At 40.3% G+C, this 22,548-nt stretch overlaps 1 protein-coding gene and 2 non-coding genes across 5 annotated transcripts in view; all 3 read left to right on the forward strand.

Moving 5' to 3' along the window:
* arhgef10 (Rho guanine nucleotide exchange factor (GEF) 10) overlaps positions 1-22,228 on the forward strand; it is a 53,592-nt gene extending 31,364 nt beyond the window's left edge. For all 3 annotated transcript variants that reach the window (XM_063908165.1, XM_063908164.1, XM_063908166.1), the window contains 11 exons: positions 1,199-1,326; positions 2,649-2,749; positions 3,112-3,233; positions 5,870-5,956; positions 6,753-6,979; positions 7,403-7,560; positions 11,060-11,202; positions 12,924-13,098; positions 19,404-19,526; positions 20,167-20,679; positions 21,349-22,228. In XM_063908165.1, the coding sequence (XP_063764235.1) occupies positions 1,199-1,326; positions 2,649-2,749; positions 3,112-3,233; positions 5,870-5,956; positions 6,753-6,979; positions 7,403-7,560; positions 11,060-11,202; positions 12,924-13,098; positions 19,404-19,526; positions 20,167-20,663 (1,761 nt within the window). In that variant the 3' untranslated portion in view covers positions 20,664-20,679; positions 21,349-22,228. The remainder of the gene's footprint in view (positions 1-1,198; positions 1,327-2,648; positions 2,750-3,111; positions 3,234-5,869; positions 5,957-6,752; positions 6,980-7,402; positions 7,561-11,059; positions 11,203-12,923; positions 13,099-19,403; positions 19,527-20,166; positions 20,680-21,348) is intronic.
* trnai-aau (transfer RNA isoleucine (anticodon AAU)) lies at positions 4,428-4,501 on the forward strand. The gene has a single exon. It is a non-coding gene; the product is annotated as a tRNA-Ile (tRNA).
* On the forward strand, positions 5,526-5,599 carry trnai-aau (transfer RNA isoleucine (anticodon AAU)). Its single transcript has one exon. It is a non-coding gene; the product is annotated as a tRNA-Ile (tRNA).
* Positions 22,229-22,548: the final 320 nt, after the last annotated feature.

A 22,548-nucleotide genomic window follows, 5' to 3' on the forward strand; every position in this document is an offset into this window, starting at 1 on the left:
AAGACACATTATCACACATAAATCTAGCTTTGTTGTGATTAATTGACATCTTGTTTTTGGTCCTATTTCAACTGAATATGAGTTGAATAGTTATATTTTGTCTATTAATAATCTTGGAAGTTTGCCCAAAGTCGACATAGACAAATGTTCCCCCAGTGAACTCCAGGACTTTTAAACTCACATTCATCATGTTTCCTCAGATGTGCTTTAGGGCTGGGCTCTTATGAAGGCGTGTAATGTTTAAACTGAGGAATGTGCCGGCGTGGGCAATTCGTCTCGGGAACACTGCGAGTCTCTTATGACTTGATTTGCAACATAAAGCCTGTCATATCATGTCACACACACACACACACACACACACACACACACACACACACACACACACACACACGTTTCTCTGTGCTGTTGGGATGGAGTTTTAGTTTGCACAGCGCAGCATGAGTGTGTGTGAGATGTGTTTATGTAGTGGTCGGCCTGTCAGAAGCAGAGTGGGAGGCAGAGAGGCTCTCAGAGAGACGTGTGTCCCAGTGATGGAGGGCGGGGTGGAGAGAGAAAAAGTAGCAGGACTGAGCAGGACAGAGTCAAGTATTTTTCTCAACACTACATGTCCTAACGTAAAGGATGCTGACAGAGTAATACTAAAATACTTACTAAAATATCCTTCATACAGTTTGGAACCATGCTTTGAAAGATTGAGTCAAATTTGTGATGGCACTGTCAAAGAAAACGTCACCCACACAACATTCATTTTTTTCTTTTAAACATCCATTGTTAAATAAATGTGCACCCTCTTTTCTCAATCCCTCAAGCCTTTTTCTCCTGTATGAGTAATCAGAGTATTCTTTTAGGCAACATTACTGATAGCTTCCAGCATAACTAATCCACCAACAGTTTATAAAGTAGCTTGCACTGATTGGCAAGAGAAGTATACAAGCACCATATCATTTACATACAGAAGGCCACAAATGTCATCTTCAGAAGTGTGTGTGTGTATTGTATTTCATTGCAGTGACAGATTTTTCCATCTGAGTTTCCCCAATGTAAATCACTGTAATGTTATCCTAATCCTATTCCCATTGTTGTGCCAACAGTAAACCTTCCTTTCTCTCCCACTCACATCCCATCCATTTCATGACCCTCTTTCTCCTTTTCTCTCCCTCGTCTCTTTTTTTTCTCTCTTCCGATCTCCTGTGTACAGAATGTTAACCCCACGGTGGCCCAGGATTGGGTGTCAGGTCTTCAGAGGCTGATCCTGAAGAAGGAGGAGGAGATCAGAGCAGCTGACCGCTGTAGGATCCAACTCCAGCTGCCCGGAAAACATGACAAGTTTGTTTTCTACACACACACAGTCTCCAAATTCAGTCCTTGCACACCACTCTCATCTTGTTTTCCTTGATTTGACCACAATCCCCTTTCATCCTTCCGAATGCCTTCCAGCTGCCCTGTGTGCTCTAAGCGCTATGAGTATTAGAGCACATTTGAATATGTGGATAAACAAGTTCCTCCACCAGCTCTAATCTGAGGCATGAATCTCAGGGGAGGAAATGCACATCACTGTTTGCAAGCAAAAGGCTGCAGCTGTTTCTGGCCATGTCACACATTTACACACACTATTATAGTCTGCAAGTGGTCCCTTATGAGTACATCCTTCATTGGCATTTTCACACACTCTTTCTGTTTTTAACTTCCACTCTCCACCCCTCATCCCTGCTGCCTTTAGCTGGTGAGATTATCCACGGGTATGTTTGGAAACACAGCTGTGCCTCACTCATTCCTCCCCCCATCTTTCAAATCTCAAAACACACACACCACTTCTCAGCACCAGTCAGTGGCAGTAGATATGCATATCTCACACGCACACACATGATGTCCACGTGAGCTGCTGATAGGAGCGATAATTGACATTGATTTATATCACATTTGTGTCACAGTTAGTCGAGTCAGTCAGTATTGAATGGACAGAATCGTTTCCCCCTTGGCTGGTATTCAACCCAGATAGAGTGTGTTTCTTCTGTTCATTATTGGTATTTAACTGTAGCAGACGCTAAGCACTGTACCGGTGCAAATGTTTGGATATTCAGAAATGAACATGACCACCCAGAGAAATATTTAAGCGAAGAAGGCCGTTTGGTTGCTCAAGTTCAGACCCATTGCAGTATAATCATCATTTAGTATCATTTTCTTAAAGCATTCCTCATGTTTGGTTTAAAAGCACTCTCTGGTTAATGAAAGTACTTTTTCAAAGCTATGTGTGAGGACTTTAATGGAGTGAAAAACTAACGTTTCTCTTTTCTTAACTTCAAAATGTTTATTTTTCTATGTAGTACACCTACAAGACATTAAAGCCGCATACAGACATCGAGAATATTTTTGTATTTATTTAACTAAACATCATAAAAATATCCTTGTTAACCCTTTTGAATTCTGACCAACTATCCAGTGTATAACTGTTCTGCATTATCACATAGAGGTCTAAAAAACAAAATATGTAGAGTAAATCCAGATGGATATTGAAAAAGAGTCACAAAATAGGTCCTCAAATGCATCGATCATATATTTGTTATAATATATACAACAGTTTTAAAGTTTGAAATGTTCTTTCAGCTTTCTAATCACTGGTGTTTCTGTTGTGTCTTCTCTTTTGGCAGGTCGGGTAAACCCACTTACTTCAGTGCTGTGTTCAACACCCTCAGCCCAGCCATCAAACAGTCATGGAGCAGCAACCTGCAGATGGCTAAGCTGGCTCTAGGTACAGACCAACAACAATGTCTCAGTTCTACTATTGTTTTTTATTTCATTTGAATAAAATGTATCTTTTTACTTTCTTGACTTATTGGTATATGTATCTCTTTAATTCATCGCCTATGATTTTTCAAGTGATTAGAGTTAAAAAATATTGGCTCATGGTTGTTAGGACATCTACATACTATGACCAAATCCAATGAAAAAGCACCAAATAATGTAAAAAAAAAGTAGTTCTAAGTTGATAGTTTGATAATGTGACTTCTAGAGTCTTTATTCTGAAGGCTGACACATTGTGGTTTAAATACTCTTACTGCATACTGTTAATCAAATCAAATGCTAATTGTGTGTGTTTGTGTTTTGCCTCAGAGGAGGACAACCTGCAGGGCTGGTTCTTTGCCGAGGAAGATGGTAATCAGATCAAAAAGCAGAAACACCCTCTCTTGCTTCGGCAAATGCCTGTGGTCATGTCAAAGCTGCAGGAGTTCAAGGTGAGACATTTTTTTATTTTCATGTAACCTTCTTAAGTGAAAGCAGCAAACAGTCAACCAGCCGGTCAGCTCAGTTGTTTAGATCGTGGTGCTAAAAGAAACAGGGTTATGGGTTTGATACACTAAGGAGCCACAAGATCTTTAGGGATGGATTCCCTTTTGAAGGCCATTGCGAATATCAAGTCCAATGTAGTAACCTCCAATATAACAAAGGACCTATTCCATGTTATATGTCAACTGTTTAAGTCACATCCTTAAAACAAAGGAATAAGCTATTATACTAATGATTTCTTAAATGTGTATAATTTAGTGGTTTTATTTTTCCTTTATTCAACCGATTTGTGGAATGGAGTTAGACTACACTCTGTTTGAGTTACCATAGTGTGAATTGAGCAGCCATCAACATTAAACAGGCCTCTGCTGTAGGAAGAAGGTCATCAGTGTAAAATCAACAGTCTGAATGTCCTTATCTCAGTCATGTGTGTGTGACTGTATCCCAAATTCAAAACTCCATGTCTTTACAGTATTTAATGGATTATGTCTACCAGCAGTGTCTGATCAGTTATCATACATTTTTTAGATGGCCAGACAGTTCAGTTGGTTACAGCCTGATGCCATGGAGGATTGATCCACAGACAAAACAGGAAATAAGCTAATAGCATGTCACCATTAAATGAAATTGATTTATTTTTTATGACACTGATTTGTGGAATGGATAACGCTATGCTAACATCATGATTCATTTACAATAATGTATGTCCTTAAACCTCTTGTTGACCCATGTATAATATCATTTGACTCTCTTTCACTCCTTTCAGTGCAGCAAGGAATAGGTTCAAGATTAATGGCTTGCTTATTTTTGCTTACTTGTGATTGTTGGACTGCAACTCTGGACTTCTTTGAATGTGTTTATTTGAGTCTTGTGTATTGGAGGGGTGCCCTAGTTTGAATCCAGCAGTCCTATTTTTTTCATCCAACAGGCCTCTCATGTGGTCCACAGATGGTCATCAGTATAAGTGTTGTTGTAGATCAGCTGTCTGAGTGTCTCTGTCTCAGTTGTTGTTGTGTGTAAGTGCGTGGTTGCGTTTGTGAGTCTCTGTGTACTTAACTCCAAACTCTTCCCTATTATTAAACTCTGTATTAAATATATACCTACCATCTTTGTGAAAGAATGCCATATGTTTCTTAATAGTTGGCCGGTTAGCTCAGCTGGTTAGAGCGTGGTGCTAATAACGCCAAGGTCGCGGGTTCGATCCCCGTACTGGCCAATAGTTATGACAATTTAGCTCAGTTTGAAATAGAACTGTGACAATGTTAAGTTGATCAGATAAAGCATGTGACAATACAATGATGCAAAAAAGATAAATCTGTGTCCAATATTGTCATTAAATGGGATAACTCTCCCCTGCGTGCTACAGTACATCCTTCCACAAGTTCATGAACACTAACAAACAAGGCAACATGGTAATTCTAACAAACAGTGTCTAATGTTTCTTTGTAAAGAAGTTTTTTTTTACTTGTCACCACGAAATTATGCTTATCGGTGGATGCCGGTGTTTGCTTTAAAAAAAAAATTGTGAGCATTTGAATGCAAACAGGGTTAACTGTACAACAGCAAACGTTCATGGACAATGTTTGTATTAAGATGCTTATTTGTTCATTGATTCATAAACAAATACATGACACTGTTTTGTCGTGGGACTAGGATTCTTTATTTTCCAAAACTGGTTAGAGCGCGGTGCTAATAACGCCAAGGTCGCGGGTTCAATCCCCGTACTGGCCAGTGGTTATGACAATTTAGCTCAGTTTGAAACAGAACTTCAAACTGTGACAATGATAAGTTGATCAGATAACAATATATCAACAACGTGACAATATAATGATTCAAAAAGGATAAATGTGTGTCCGATATTGTCGTATCCTCCATTAAATGGGGTAGCTCTTCCCTTGCATGCTACAGTACATCCTTTCACAAGTTTCATGAACACTAACAAACAAGACAACATGGTAATGCTAACAAACAGTGTCTAATGTTTCTTTGTAGAGAAGTTTTTTTACTAATTGATGCTTATCGGAGGATGCCGGTATTCGCTTTACTTTTTTTTTGTGTATATTTGACTGCAGGGGTTAACAGGGTTAACTGTAACAACAGCAAAAGTTCATAGAAAATATTTGTATAATTCATTGCTAAAAAATGTGATGTGACACTGCTTTGTGGTGGGACTAGGAGCCCATTATGTCACCAGCAGTGACTTACCAGATTTTAAAATAATAACTGGCCCTTAGTTTTCAGGCTGGTTAGCTCAGCTGGTTAGAGCGTGGTGCTAATAACGCCAAGGTCGCGGGTTCGATCCCAGTACTGGCCATTCAATTTTAGATTAGTATCAGGTAACACTTACTGTTTGGGTCATGAGAAACATTGACATGTAGTTGATGTGAGCCATGTTGGTGGACTCTGACTGGCAATGTTGCAATAATGTGAGTTATCTCTGTCTCTTATAAGATGTGTTACAAAATAAAGTTACTACATTTATATAGAATTAATGGAGAACAGCTGGACACCTGTGTTTTCTATCCTGTGAATTCCTACAGTATGACTTACCCGTCTGACCTCATGTACTTATGTTGTGTGTCAGGTGGAATGTGCCGTTCATAATCCAGAGCCTCACATCAACACAGAGAGCACAGCAGATACTCCCGTTGTGGGCCATGGCTGTGTCTGGGTGAGACATTTTTCCCTTCTTTGTTCAGTATTTGTCATAGCCAATATTTCAACAATTACACAAATTAAACACTTAATTTCAATTTGTATAGTGGTTACCAAAAACAGGGGCTTCTTCCATCCAGAGGGGAAATGAAATGTGTAGTTATGCTAATATACGTTCATGGGCCTCTTCTCCGAAATTGGAGTTTTGGACTTAAGAGTTTAGTTAAGTGGATTTAACAACTGTTCATTGGCAGGTCTCGCAGTCTTTTTATTTTCAGCACCTTAAATTATTTAGGTTTAACCACTTGAGTGTGACTCAGTTTTGGCTGAGAGCAGTTTTTCACTGATGTGTTAGCTTAGTTAGGTTTAGTTTTAATACGTTGTGCTGTCGAGAATGTCTAATGTCCCCATGGGAAAATAACCTCAGTTCCACTATAATTGCTTCATTACCAAAGTTTATAAGCAAAATAAACGGACTGTCATAACAATGGTTATCAGCGCTAATGCAGTGTTTTCGACCATCAGGGAAAACCTTGGGTCTGTTAATGATATAAACATTTCTCTAGCTGGTTATTTTTATGGTGAGCTCCAGTATAAACTCCTGCTGAAAGATGTTAAACTGAGATATTTTAAGTCATTAAAAGTTGTTTTAAACATAATCGAATGTTGTAGGAGATAATTATATACAGTATAGTGTAAATTATACATTTGGTACATACTTTAAGGAGCACTTCAGTCGTAAGTAATACTGTGCCCTCAATGCTTGGTCTCTCTAAGACCGACAAAACAAAAGGCTTTTCATTTTTGTTCAGGTTGCAAGTTGCACCAACCAGATGGGCCAGATATCAATCGTGGCCATGCAGAGCTCCAACCCTAAGGTGACTGAGTGTTTCAATGTGGAGTCCCGTATCCTCTGCATGGCCTTCGTCCCTGCTGAGCAACCCCAGGAGAATGGAGAGAAGGTTCCAGAAAATAACTGCGTCCCAGCAGCGAAGGCCAGTGACTCTCCCAGTGTCTGTCTGGGCATGGAGGAGGGCAGGTAGCGAACATACACAGTGTGCCTTTAATGTATTTTAATGTGTTAAAAGAACAACAGGTGGTTTATTTCTGCATCCAGTGTCAGGTTTTATTCTTGCATTTATAAATGGGGAAGGAAAGGATGAATGCATTTTCAAGACTTTTTTTTATTTTGTTCCAAACTTTACTGTGGGCAATAATTTGACAAACCAACCTCAGGAAAAGTCTGAGAAAATAAATCTGAAAAAGCTTCCTAAAAGCATCTCTAAAATGTTTAACAGCAACAGAATAGATTTAATTAAAAGTGATCATTATGTCTAACACTGTCTCTTAAATCTCTTTAACTGCCTCTACTACCACAATGTTATAGGTGACATAGATGTGTATTTTTAAGAAGCACACTGTTGTAAATTTGACTCTTAATTGTATTTCCTGTCCTGTTCAGCATCATTGTGTATAAGAGCAGCCAGCGATCCAAGAAAGTGCGTCTGCAGCATTTCTTCACCCCCGACAAGTCCACTGTGACCAGCCTGGTGTATAAGAAGCACTGTCTGTACGTCGGCCTGGTCAGCGGCTCTGTGGCGGTCTACTCCAGATCACAAGGTGTGTGTTTAAGCCGAGGAGGGGCTCAAATTGTGTATCTCTTCTGTTATAGCCTCAGACTTCTGCCTTTGTAATGTTTGTTGATACTCTTAAATCGCTGTAATTAGAGCAATTACGGGGATACATCACTGCTAGTATGGGGAACAGAAATGCATTCACTGAGTTAATTAGATTTGGTCTGAAAACTGTGTAGGCTGACAGTGTTTACCACAATATTTAGTCTGCACCAGCCCGGAGTTGTGTAACCTGAACCATAATTGGCCAGGAACATGCATAGAAGCCCTGTTGCTGACTTTGTTGTTACAAATACAAACCCACTTCTCCTGACCTAATTTACCAAAAGTAGTCAGCTATATGTCTGATGACTCCTTCCAATAGCAGGCAGAACTTGAATGCTGGAACTTTTTACAAGACTAAATGAAAAGGTTTATTCTGGGAAGGACATATGAATAGGTGGTTTTTTCTTTTTTGTGGTGCATCGCTCTTACTTCTATTTTCCTTTCTCTGAGGTCGCCTTTGAGTGTGTTAGTCAGAGGCTCACTGTGTAGCTGGAGGTCAGGGGTCTGCTCTGCTCTGCGTTGAGGTTCTGTTTCCCTTTGCTCGGTTGTCTGGGAGAAGCCAATCTGTTTCGCTGTGACCTACATTATGTTTTTTTTCCTCCCAGACGAGCACAGGAGCATTAGAGGAGAGGATCTGGAGCTGCACTATTCCCACAGTCTTTCTCATTCTGTGTTTTGTTCCATCTCTTATTGGCATTGGTAGCCGTGCAAACAGTCTGAGCTTCTTCCTCTCACTCTCTCAGTCTTTCTCTGCTTTAACGTCACATTTATTTCTTGTTCAACCACCTGATTTAAAGTGTAATAGTCCTTATAAGTTATTTTGATATGCCTTTTTACCTGGGTGCTTGTATTTTGCTTTTCTTTATATATCTTTTTTGATGCTATCTGTGTAAAGCACACTGTGAAAAAGTCCTATACAAATAAAATGATAAAAAACAAGTAAATATTTCAGATCACAAGGGAACAGTCTCCGTAAATAAGTATTGTTATCACTATCCTGTGATGCCTCCAACGCTAGAGGCAGATTTCACTAACCTCAGTCACACACATTCATGCACTCGTATGACCCAAGATAAATTTACAACATCTCCAAGAAAGAACATGCTCGATTCCTCCCTCCGTGGTTCTATTTAGTTGGCCTGTTCCGTGTTTGCTAGAGAGCGATAGGAAAATAAAGAATATGGAAGAAGGCCTGAGGACAGAAAAAGAAGAGGGAAAATATTCTCTTCTATTCCACAGTTGAGTGACGGTTCGCCTGGCAGAAACATATATGCAACCGTTCAGGAATGTTCAAAGTGTCTCATTACTCCGTGTTTTGATGCACGTGTTACCTCATTTACCCCCTTTATTCTCCACACACCAGCCATCACACTGGCACAGAGTACGCCAGCGTCAGCCCCTGGTGTAACTGAATGTTCCAACAGTTTCATTCATTCGTCACGACTGGTGTGTCAAGTAATATCCCAGAAGAAAAATCCTAGCCCTATCTTGTGATTTCTGATTTGTGTGGCATCTGTCACTGGAACATGACGATTAATTGATGAGTCATCGCCGGATAGAATAGGATAACTGTTCCCTGCCTCCCCATTGTTATGATGTATAAATACTCTGCCTGTGCCTCATTAGCATTTAAATTAGATTCATTGCTGGGAAGAGAGTTGGAAAAAAATGATCAGCTTATATGCTTTGATGTTCCACTCAGCTGATTAACCCTCACATTGAATTGTGTCAATGCATTGACTACAAGACGGGGATGTTGCTTTGTTGTTGAAGCTATGAGTGCTGAGTTATCTACATATGTCTAGATGCTGTGTGTCTGGTGCTGGCCGGGCAGCCTCATTCTGCCACGCTTGCTGTTATATTTTGTGAGTTACTGTTTGAGAGATGGAGAAAGAAGGAGGAAATGATTCGGCAAACCAGAGCAGACAGTCAGAACATAGACTCTTCCATCCTGAATCTTCACTGAAAAAACTGAAAAGTTGACTTTAATTAAATGTATTATGTCAACAAATTTCACATAACTCTGTTAGATTAGTTGAAATCAGTAATATTACGTTTAAATAGATTTAACTTAACATTATTGCTTTCAACCAACCTAATACAGTTGTGTGAAATTAGTTGACATAATACATTTAATTAAAGTCAACGTTTCAGTTTTTTCAGGGTTCCTACTTTTCCTCATCGAGAGATTTTGCCTTATTTTCTTCCTGCAGCTTTGATAGGATAAGAAAAATGTGCCGCTTGGTTTGTGTCGCGCTGTAAAAGGTAATCTGTTGCGTCTGACATGAAGGAATGCTACAGTTTGAAAGGTGCGAGGTGTGGGCAGACTTGCACAAGACTGAAAATTGGCACTCTTTCTTTTTCCACTGCTCCTTTTCCTTTCACATTTCTATTCTTCCTCATGTACCCGCAGAGTATGATTGTTACACAAATATACACAGAGCATTGCTGGAATGCTAATCCCACCTAGCCCCTGTAGTGAGAGATTACCCTCACTTCCTCAGTCATTACTGTACCCCTGAAAGAAAGAACATCTCTCCCTGCGTGGCACCTCCGCCTTCAATAGCCGCCTTTGTGCCTTCTCTTCACAAACACCATTGGTGAGGCCTCGCTCACTTCCTGGCCTAGATTAGCTGAGGGAATGTGGTATCTGAAGGAAATGAAGGCTGTATTCAATACAAGGCCCTTCTAGTTAAAAGTACATGCCAGTAAAAAAGTGTTATTACTGGTGTGAATTCTACGGAATCCCTGAGAAAGATTCTGAAAATTATTTTTCAAAGTCTCATCAACATTGTTCTCACTCCAGTGTTAATGAATCAACATGTGAAGAGGGATTTGTCAGGATAATCTTTCTGAATTGCTAAAACAAAACAAAAAAGTACGTCATCTATGAAAAGTGGTGGATATTTTTTTAAGAAAGGGAGCTCATGGCTTGCGTACTTTCAATATTGACCTTCTTTTTGTCCAACCTACATTTTCTCACAAACTCTAAACCAGAGGATAGAATGGAGATGTAATGTGTTGATATTTATTAAGGCACTGCATGTGGTGTTTTATTGCAGTTGAGCTGGCAATGTAGGTGAAGAACCGAGTGTGTAGGAGGTGTGTGTGGGATAAAGCTCGGCTCTGACTAATGCCTCGCAGCCCATCTGTATTCACAGTGAAGGCTGTGAAACCCATCAATGGCCACTCCACCAGCATTAGCAGAGTCATAAATGCAAATTACCTTTTCAGGCGACACTTACAAAGACAGAGTGTCTATTATTGTGTCTTCCTTTAATCCATTAATCTTTTACGTAAACATCGCTGGAGGTTAACATAGCAAAAGAGAATGTAATAATACTATAAAGTTTACATATAAACTGCATTTTTCAGTAAGATGTTTTGTAAAATACTAATTGTCTGTAAGTATTTCAAATGCAGTTTTGTGTTTGTTGCAGATGGATTGTGGAGCAGTGAGAAGCCTAAGGTGCTGAAACTGGGAGTCCTGCCAGTAAAGGCCATGCTGGCTGTGGAGGATCACCTCTGGGCTTCTTCAGGTGGACAGGTCTTCATTATCAGCACCCACACACACTCCATAGAGGTAAGAAACCAAGCTCTGACACTGTTACCATGTCTACATTATAAACGGATCTACGGAAGTCCTTAGAGGCCAGTGATCCATTTCTCCGCATAATGGATTTTTGTCCTATTTTTTTACTTTAAATCAGGTCAAATTAAAATTGTTTTCCAGGATAATCTTTCTAAGTTACTCGTATCAACTATAAAAACAGGTGAAAATAATTTCAGATTAGTTTATACATTATTATTCAAACACAAGGTACCTGCATTATTTTTAGCAAGTTATATGACATAACAAATGTACCTTTGCCTCTCAGGGCTTCCATACAGAGCACAGCATTGTGTGTGTTATAAATTAACCTTTGTATGACTGTAGGAAAGTTGAGACGTGTACAATTTTGAGTGCGGATATACAGTATTTGTTGTCAGGGAGATTTCCCAAGGAGCAGCCTGTATAAACTGCCTCCAGCTGATGAACGTCCCTCATTTCCCTTCCCGGGAATTCTTCATTCCATATCCTTAAATATAAGTGGTGTGCGTTCTGGCCTGCTTCATGGAATGGAATCACCTGCCATGAGTACAGGAATAGAAGCGTTCCTGTGACATGCACTCACTAATAATCTGTTGAGCCTCATTAAGCTCATTATGTTGGACCACCTGCCTGTCTTGCTCTCTTTTCTTCACCGAGGAGTTAGTCCAGAGAGGTTACAGGAAGATAAACAGTGCAGAGAGACAGAGACGGATGGTGGGATGGATACAAGGAAATGACACATTTAAGTCATGAATAGGTCATCAAATAATTAATCAAAGGTAGATGCAATTCAAATAACAATGTGTGCGAAACAAAATCCAGGAAGTTCCATTTTCATCTCATGCTTCTTCATCCCCACTTTTATCACGTTTATAAACCTGTTCTGACACTTGCTAATGGACTCTCCTTAGCCAAATATAACTCCACCTACATCTCAAGCAATGTGTTGGGACATTATGTAACCAGTGGAGATGGAAAAAGCTCAGTTTATTGGTCTCCATGCACAGAAAACGTTTACATTTCTCCCAGCACGTATTTATAACTAATCTTGTTCACACTTATAACATAGTGATAAATAAAGAGTTCAGAAGAAATGATTTATAGTCTGATTATTTTCTGAATTATTAACATCATCCCCAAATTAAGATATTAGGTGCATATGGAGGAAAAACACTTTAGGTGGTTTAGTATAATCACAAGCAATGCACCAGCTGCTTTAGACTAAACAAACTCTCTGTGGGTTGATTGCTTTTGAAATAGTTAGTCTTAGGGTTAAAAATGCCAATAAGGACAGCATACCGTGGTGTTTAGCAGGAATCTGGAGTTTTTTTTAACCTTAGCGTTCTCTCATAGGCTGACAGTCAAAATTTAAAACAGCCCGATAACAACCTGCGAGAAAAAAAAAAGAAGAACCTTAGCTTGAATATATCTCATGATACAGTCTCCGTGTACTTTAGCGACCAAGCAAACATTTTTGTGGTAAAATGCAATGCTTAGCTCAGTTTAACGGCGATATAGCTAAATATTATAGGTAAAAAACAGTGCATACGCCAACGCACATTAAACAGTATTAAAAGTCTCTAAATAATTGGAAAACATGTTTTCTGTTTTACTCTGACTACATCTGTGAAAAATCCTTACAAGTCTTAGATTTCACTTTATGGTATTTTGGATTAAGTAAGTAATGCCTGAATCCTTTTTCCCACATCCAGAGGCAGCTGGAGGCCCACCAGGAAGAGGGTATGGTGGTGTCCCACATGGTGGTGGCTGGGGTCGGCATTTGGATCGCCTTCAGCTCCGGCTCCACTCTGCGCCTTTTCCACACAGAGACCCTGGAGCACCTGCAGGACATTAACATCGCCACTCCTGTTCACAATACCCTGCCCGGTAAGACACGCGCAACTTCCATCTCCAGACTGACACATGACCCTTCTAAATATCAGCAGAACTGGGACCAGACTCTGATTCATTACACAACAAGCCTAACTATGTTTTATTTGAGTAAAATGGATCTGTCCAAAGTCAAGAAACAGATTTGTAAAATAACTCCCACGTTTGTAGTTCAAGTATTACTCATCAGAGTCAGAATTTATTCTGCCCACATTGCTTTTATTACTGTTGTTCTCTTTGGTTCACATCCCACACCAACATTTTGTTTTGTTGGACAAATAAAAGCTGGCAGGGACTTTCATCTCCAAGGTAACCAGAGTTGCAAGAGGAAGTTTCTCTCCCACACACTCCCCCCTCCCCAGCCTGAAACGCCTCCATTGGACTCCTTTTTTTACTTCCATAACATAATGACATCACTATGTAACACTCACGCTTTTATTGGATAGCGCTCCAACACATTGTACGTGATAGGCTAAAAGGCGGGACATCTCTAAGTGGTTGACAATCACAACAGCTACTCAATCAGAGCTGACTGGGTGCTGCAGCACAGGCAGTATGAGAAAAATAAAGAGCTTTTTGATCATTAAAGCATGGAAACATGTCACAGTAGAGGCACAAAATACAAATATGAACCTGAAAATGAGCATAATAGCGCCCTTTTAAATAAAAAACTCATATCAGACGCCTGCCTAAACTGCTGATATAATTACTTTTCTTTCTTGAATGTTGTTCAAAAAAGAAAATCTTTTGAAGTCTTTGATTGTTTATCCTAGACTGTCACGAATAGAAAAACACACCGTAGTGTTAGTATTCAGAGCCGTGAGGTTCCAAACATTCAGTTATGGTGTTCCTGTGGTCTTACCACCTTCACCACTTCAAAAACCACCGCCCCTCTCTCTGCCTGCCCTTGAGTGTCAGTCAGTAATGCGATCAGCACGCCTGACTGAGACTGAAGGCTTTTAAAGAGTGTCAAACTCTCTGACGAAGAACAGCAGAGAGTAGTTCTTCACTCTTCCGATATCTGATATTGTGATCATATAGTCAAATACACTCATGCAGAGACAGCCCAGCTTCTTTGCCTGTGATGCAAGTCCTGCAGTGACCTCATGTTTTTCAAAGTGCTGTCAGTAATTATGTGACATCAGCGCAGCGCTCCAACAGACTGCTCTTGTTATGGCAGGTTGGACATGCTCTCGTCCTCCTTAAGTCTAAACAGTGAATCAGGAACCTCTCATTCTGTCTCTATTCTGAGCGTTGCATAAGGAAAACTCTTCACCTCGTCAAGTCATATTAAAGGAAACTTAGTGTGATCTGAAAGACTGAACTCCTGTGAAAACAAATAATGGGATGTCCTTTTGAGAAGTGGCCAAACAACAGAGATTATGATCACATTTGAGTTGCTAACGGCTGAGCTAGTGGATTCAGCAGAAGATAGCGTCCCCCAGCTGTCTGAAATGTTAATGGTACCAAGATCAAAACATTTTTTTGGGACTACAAATAACCCTTTCTACACTAATATAAACTTTTATGACTGATAAAACTAAACCTGGATTAAAGATAAACAACAACCTGCAGGGCGAACCGTGAGTGCAGTGATTCTGAAGACAACAGTGGTTTGTTCCTGTCTGAAGAGCGATGTACTGTATTTGGATCATTCCACCATCATGGCTCACCTTTAATCTGTGACTCTGAAAGGCACTGCAGATGTGAACCTGTCATTACCAGCGAGTTATACCTGCAAAACAGTATCAAAGACAAGATAAATGAGAAGTATTACACAGACAATTGGACACTAAGAGGGTGGCAAACATTATTTGTTTAGAAATGAGCTTTGTTACTGTGGATACTGTCGTCATCACAATAGATGACGTTGTATTTAGTGTGTGGCAGTTGGTTGTGAAACAGTTTCCTGCCGTGTGTGTTAAAAGTTGTCGCTGTCCAACCGAATGAGTGTTAGTGTGTCCCGCTGATGTCATGGCAGTGGCATGCTGCTGCTTCAGATCTTATAATCTGCTGCGTTACATCATCTTGACCCAAAAACACACAGCCTAAAAGAATGATTGTAGTTTTTTTTGGGTGGGGTTCTCTTGGTGATCGCTTCCGTTTGTATACATTTAGAGTTTTGATGTCCATCGCCGTTGCTGTGTTCAATCCCTTTTCCTTCAGTGCTGAGTAATGCAGCTGTGGTTTGGCGTGCAGTTCCCTCATTATTCTTTGTTGTGTTGTCCGGGAGATTGTATTTTTTGACATGGCTTTCCTCTTGATTGCATTGAGGTTCTTAAATTAGATCTGGATCTGGGTTTAGTTTGTTTGTTGACAGATGTTATTTGTCTGTATGTGTATTGGTCTGTTGATGACTAGCCTGCAGTTCTGTGCGATCTCATCTTCAGCATCATTAGCAGGGCTTAGCTCAGCTCGGCCTAAACTGAGTGCACATTTTAGTCTGCAGAGCAAATCCTCTATTATAGCCACAAGGTAGCAGTAACATTTGGAAAAGCATCAGAAGTATTCAGCTAAATGACAAGAGAATCTGTGGAGGTTGTGTAACATCTGCTGAAGCAGGGCACTTCCAGCTGGATTTATGAATCAGCAGAATGTCAGATCTGATGTAACAAGCTGTTGGGAGATGCTTTTAAATACCACTTAGCTGTAGGAGCAGCTATGAATCCAATGCTGTGAACACAAACTTCAACAAATCCACTTGCAGCTTTAGTATCCATGGTTAAATGTAGCACAACGGTTAGCAGGGGAAACTTATTTATAGACAGTACTGGCAACAGAAGTAACGCTGAATTAAGGAAATCCGTTATTAAAACTGCTTGGAGTGTCGACACTGATATTGTGGGAGAATCTCCCTCTGATGTGCATTGTTTAGAGAGGCCTCTGTCAGACAGATGTGAATGATAAAAGCTGCCTGCCTTTGCCCATATTAGCTAATAGGATCCATGCAACCGCAAAGGAAGCTGGTCCTGGGATAGACCGCAACACATGAAAGCTTTCATCCTCTGGGCCCCTCCATTACGTGCTCACTTCCTCTGATAACAGTATTGGGTCCCTGGACTGTCAGTAAGCATGGAAGTCAAAATGCTTTTAATGAAGCAGTCGCATGAAGTCCATCTATCTGCCACTGTCTCTGTGGTCTGTTGTGATCTGGGATTTTCCACAAGGCTCCACGGCAGTGTTTATCACCGCTGGCTGCTGCTGTGGAACAGACCAGAAAATATGCTGTTTCTGCACAAACTCGGGATGTAATTGGAACTGCCAACCAAACTGTTTGGTCAGGAGGGACGGCCTGCAATCGATGCGTAGGAGTCAGTGTGATGGGTCTTTCGTCTGCAATCCTGGGCTCCATTAAAGAAGCTAAAAATAGTACTAGAAAATTACAACAAGTGACTAATTTGATTTCTCCGTCCTTATATTGTATTACAGACCCCAATGCACTGTTGAACTGTCCCCAGCACACACAATCAGGCTAACAATCGGAGACATGGGGCGTTGTCTTCACTGTGAATGCTTCTGAATGCAGGAGATTCTCCAGAGGTGGGGTTAGTCTTCTCATGTTCATGCATGTTGGAGCAATTCTGCTGACTCCCTTCATCGCAGACAGGAGGTCCTTATCCAGGGGCTAAACCTGCAGCTAGCCGATACGTCGTAATAGCCGTCATTTGCACTGTAACTCAAGGCTTCGCAAAGAATCGTATGTCCCTCATGTCTTAGAGTAATTTAGTGGTATTAGGAGATAATTGGGTAATTATTTCGGCAATGTGCAGTCAAAACATACACCTTTTTCCCCACATCCCCATGTCTAAATATCACACGTTTGTCTCCACATTCCCATGTCTAAATATCACACGTTTGTCTCCACATTCCCGTGTCTTAATATGATTATATAAACATGTTCTTCTGAGTTAGACAGTAATTTACCTATTGATATATTTATTTTATTACACTTATTTGGGACCAGATGCATCTCTTATCAAAGTAAAATGTTACGGGGCGAGGACAGAAGTTATAATAAGTGAGTAAAATCATAGCGGGAATTAAATTAATTTGAATAAAAAAGCAAATCAAGAAGTACTTCCAGAAGCCTCCCATAAGTCTGCACAGCGTGTACCGTTGTGATGTCTCAGAGGATGGCTGCTGTGCCGAGGGTCCGTCTGCTGCTCTGTGACCTAAATAGGCAGCCATGCGGGGCCTGATGGGAGACAAACATCAGGGGGGGGGGGGGTAAATAACACCTCCAGCCATGCTATTGTTTGTACGCCACCATTGTTGCACATATCCCAACACGAGTAAGACGCTTATTTCTGAGTGATCATCCACTGCCACACAGATGCAAGGATTAAGTAGACATGATCGGACCGGATGATTTACTGCAGCTGCAGAGTGCGGAGGCTCCAGTTATAACGTGTATTCATGTGATACTCAACTCGAAAACATTCAGGTTGACAGGGAAAGATTCCTCATGATCAGTGAAGTATGCAGTCATTATTTCAAGATATGTGTGAAATGAAGTCTCTGTCTCGCCTTCTAAAAGCTAATCATATTTAGCTTTGTTTGCTGGGTAGTTCTCAATATCAACTTTAAGAAGGATTCCTTTGAAATACTTAACAACTATTGGGATGTTATGCAGCTATCATAATCTCCAGATAATGACTCATGACCTCTTGACACCTTGACCTTTCTTGTGTTCATCCTTGAGTTTTAAACTTCCTGTGAAATTTGGTCTAGATAAGTTATCCCCTCCAAATGATTTATAATTGATGACCCTCTGATGCTGTGTTTATGACACTTTAGCATGCTGAAAGCTAAACTATCATTAATCAGGGGAACATTATACTGTCCCTACTAGATATCAACATGTTAACACTGTCATTGTTAGCATGTTGTCCTGCTAGCATTAAAACACTGCTGTAGTTAACTACATCCTCACAGAGCCTTTAACGTGGCTTTTTGAGCATTTTAGAGAAATACAGCACCCTTAACCTCTCTCTGTCAAATATGCAGTTGATAAGCAAATGGAGTAATGTAAAACCAGGGTATAGCTTGCTCAGATAGAGACTGGAATTGTGCTGATCGGAGCTATTTCTAGACTGAAGGAGTGTATTTTTGTAATGTTTGGGATTTGCTCCTCCTCCCTCCTGCTGTTGGTTGTCAGGACTAAGTGCAGATCAAAGTAGGTCTCTGGTGTAGGATCAGGGCCAGAGCCGGGCACTGTTGATGTTCACTCTGGGTTTATTTTAGTTCACCCTCTGGGTGGGGAACTCCAAATATTATGAAAGGAGGAAGTTGAGCAAGGCCCCCACCAGCAGTCTGTGTGATTCTGCTGAGGCTGGGCCCTCATTAGAAGCACATGTGGGCAGGACTCAGGGCCCCGGACCTTTACTGTACGTGGCTGCCTATCTGGCGTGATTCCTGGAAGTATTGCAGGATGGCGTGCATGTGCCCCATGTAGAGGGTCAGCTCTAGTGAGAGGGGTCAGGCGGAGAGACTGGCAGTCATTTTTCCTAAAGCCCAAGAGGATTACTTTGAAGGAGGAAATTCAAGTCAAGCTGTTACAGCCGTAATGACTCATGACAGTCTCGCCTCCCACATAGCAGGACCAAAAAGACTGTTATTGCAAAACCCCAGATTCCTATTACAATCATAAAAATGTCTTACTACATGCCATTTGTTTGCTCTGCTTATTCCTGACAAAGCTCCCGTGTGGGGACGGTCTGATACCAGTGCCAAGTTCCACATAATAAGTCACCTAACACAGAGCGCTGTCAGCAGGCCGGCTGTATCACTGTGCAGGCTGAAGGCCACTGCTACACTAACAATCCCCACTTTGACAATCCGAAGAGACATCTCAGAGATTTCTCTGACCAAGAGGGAAGAGAAAAGGTCAGGTCAGATCGTCCTGTGGGTAGCCGCCTCAGAGGCAGAGCTCCTTGCTTAATTACAGCGTTACGCTTCACTCCGTCTGGAACAAAGCACTTTTGTGTTTGTTTGTTTGTTTCACCTAAAGTGCTGCATTTTGCTGTGTACAGACGCTTGAAAAGAGCAGCTTTTATCCAGGATCCTCTTCATGTTGCCCTGGAGACAAAAAAATGTTGAGCATGCTTTCTTTGCAGAAATGCCCCCCCGCCCACTGAGAAGATACACCTCCCTCCCCTTCGCCCACACGCCACACTGTATTCAAGCATAGTAACTAAGCAGTTCTCTCATTTTCTAGGATACATATGAACACTCTGCATCTGTGTTCACCATGTTTCTCTAAATATCACAAACTAAAACATTTGTTTTATATATATTCTTAGGGAACCAGAGAGTGTCCGTGAGCAGTCTGCTGGTCTGTCATGGTCTGTTGCTGGTAGGGACCAACCTGGGGGTCACTGTGGCCCTGTCTGTCCCCAGACTGCAGGGTATCCCCAAAGTCACAGGTAACACCCAAACAGCACTGTCTCACATATTTTTACGTTCTTACATATAGGCTTATTACAAAGGATTTGATTTAGATTTATGATGAATTATTTAGACAAGGCAATAAGTGAAAGAAAAAAGTAAAGAAATCATTTATTTCGATAATATATATATTTTTTATCAGGTTACCACTCATGCTAGTGACACAGCCATGCAACCTAACGTCAGTGCGCACTAAAGTAAGATAAGATAAGAATTACTTTATTAATACCAAACTATATATAATAAACAATGCTAAAGTGTAGACATCTCAAAGAAGAAATACAAATACAAATAAAATGAAATAAAAATAAACTGGCATTATAAAATATATATATATATATATATATATATACAGTTGACTATGACTAAGTAGACTTAGCGTTTGGCTGCTAAGCTAATTAGCGCAATCATTAGTTTTGATGGTTTTACAGAAATGATTAACGTTGGTTGTTTAAGCAAAGGGAATTCAGATGAATGAAACTAAATGGAAACAAGATGGTTATTGAAACACCAACAACTTTAGCAAAGCTTTATTTAATCATATCTTTACAAACTATACAGGTTTTGGGGAATATCTCTCTGTACTTTATAAAATAAAGTGTGTGTTCCTGCGGTCAGGTCGGGGCATGGTGTCCTTACACGCTCACAACGGTCCGGTGAAGTTCCTGAGCGTGGCTGCTGCGGTGTGTAACCGGCCCTCTGGCGCTCCATCCTCCACCCCTCCCACCTCAGTGCAGCCAGCAGAGACAGAGAATGGGGAGGGCTCGCAGCCCGCCTCAGACTCAGCCACGTCTCCCCCTCAGGGACGGGGCGTGTGGTTGGGAGAGGCGGGCTGCACATCCATGGCTCTCCAGGACTCCTCTTCCTGCAGCTCCTTAGCACCGTCCCAGGGCTCCTTGGAGCACGGGCTGGAGGACGGGGCCCTTTATGACACGCTCCATGACCCGGCCCACCACCTGAGGGGCCGCCGGGCCAGCAAAGTGGACGTCAGCTCTCTGCTGGTGGTCTCCGGAGGGTTGGGCCACCGCAGGGTTAACAAGAAGACCAAACAGTCTCGCCATGACGACACCACCTCCACCATCATGGTCTGGCAGATCCCCTTACTCAACATGTGACACTGAAGGCACCTCGGTAGGCTGGAAACAACATTTAAACAATAACCAATTCAATATATAATGCTTATTTTATTATATGCACAATAATTAGGGCTGATAGATATATAAACAAACATAACTAGTTGTACAATAAATGCTTAATATAATGAATAAATACACCATTAGATAATTATATGCCTATTAATCACCCTAAATAAATAAATACAAAAGTAAAAAAGAGATTAAATATATGAATGTTATTGATGAAGTTAAATATTTAGATGCAGCAACCTAAACTATGTTTAAATTAAAGTACAAACAAATATAATATCAATTATAGTGAATAAATGAAATCATATGTATTTATATATTTATTTATTCAATAAAATACGACAATAAATAATATACAAATGTGTTAATATCTACATGTATGTAAAAATAATAATAAATACACAAATTAATGTAACTTTTAAATATTAAATGTTACATTAATTTGTGAGTCATTTATGGTGACAATAATCCATAAAATACAATGTTATTTATTATGTATTATTAATTTAGGGATTTAAGCACTCATTTTGTAATTAGTTATGTATTTCTATTTATCATTTTGGCACTTAAAACCTCCCTTACTATAAATATATAATTTTACTAATATTCTTTTACAGATATTACTTTAACTTTCTGTCTCTTTTCTCTGTTCCAGGTCAAAGCAGCGCTGCACACTCACAAGGAGATCTGTTGTTACATTTCACATGATGGATCGATCAAAACTGAAGCCAGGAGTCCATCAAACACTCCACAATACTCCGAGGATGTTTCTAATGATGTCTCCCACCATAAAAAAACAATAAGAATCAATATAACCACTCAATCATGATGCTTCAATAGCAAACAACTCCCCACAGGCCAGTCAGAAGTTATACTGTATTCATTATGCTTGTTTAAAAACACTGAAAGGTCTTTGTTTCCACCCTCTGATAAAGTTGTTGATCTGTAACACGGCTAATACATTATCCACAGTGTTTGTGACACCAGTGGACTGTGTAGGACTGCAGTATTCACATCAGTGTTGAAAAGAAAGGACACTTCCTCCTGCTTAAAAGGCGTGTACGGCAATGATGGCGCTTTGAATCTGTTACATAAAGGTTTTATTAAGATTGGGATTAGGTTTAGGTAAAAGGAAGAGTTGTAAATATGAAGTATGACAACTCAGGATCACACGAGTTTCGGAGTCAGAGGAAGGTTCTGTGTTTATATGGAATCAAATCCTGTTACTGTTGGACCAGCTTGGTGCTCGTACCATGCTGCTACCAGAGGAAAGGGATTTAAAAAAGGTGAAATATTGATGACTGAATTAGTTTGGGAAGGCTTGATGAGAATCACTGGCTGGCCAGGTTTCTGTTAATAAAGGCACCGAAGAGTTGTTATTAAAAGGAGAGATGTTTCCCCCCCCCCAATGTATCCCGCCTTTTTGTCTCACATAAGAATATTTAAAAAAGAAAAAAAGCTTTATACTTTTGTCACAGTTTGTATGTACTTCTGTAATGTTTATTAACATATTCATAAACTCTTTTATTGAACAACCTTGCGTGTTTAATCATTCAAAGGATCCAGGTGAGTTTTAATCAGTGATTTCAATTAAATATCCACTTATTTTAACTTCTCTTCCATCATTAGTTGTATTTAATTGATAACTCGAATCCTGGGAAATAAAAATTAACATTTTCTTTATTATTCAAATAATAATAATAATAACGCGGAGGAGCATTGTGGTAAAGCAGTGCACTAAAGCTAACAGATTTTAAGCTGGAGTAGAACAGAGTGTTATTGTTCCTGTCCCTCTTTCTTGTCTCAAGCTAACCTTGTACTCGGCCTCCTCTCTGCCTGTGTGCAGCCATCAGTA

Source organism: Eleginops maclovinus, chromosome 19, assembly GCF_036324505.1.
Source record: "Eleginops maclovinus isolate JMC-PN-2008 ecotype Puerto Natales chromosome 19, JC_Emac_rtc_rv5, whole genome shotgun sequence".
NCBI classification, from domain to species: domain Eukaryota; kingdom Metazoa; phylum Chordata; class Actinopteri; order Perciformes; family Eleginopidae; genus Eleginops; species Eleginops maclovinus.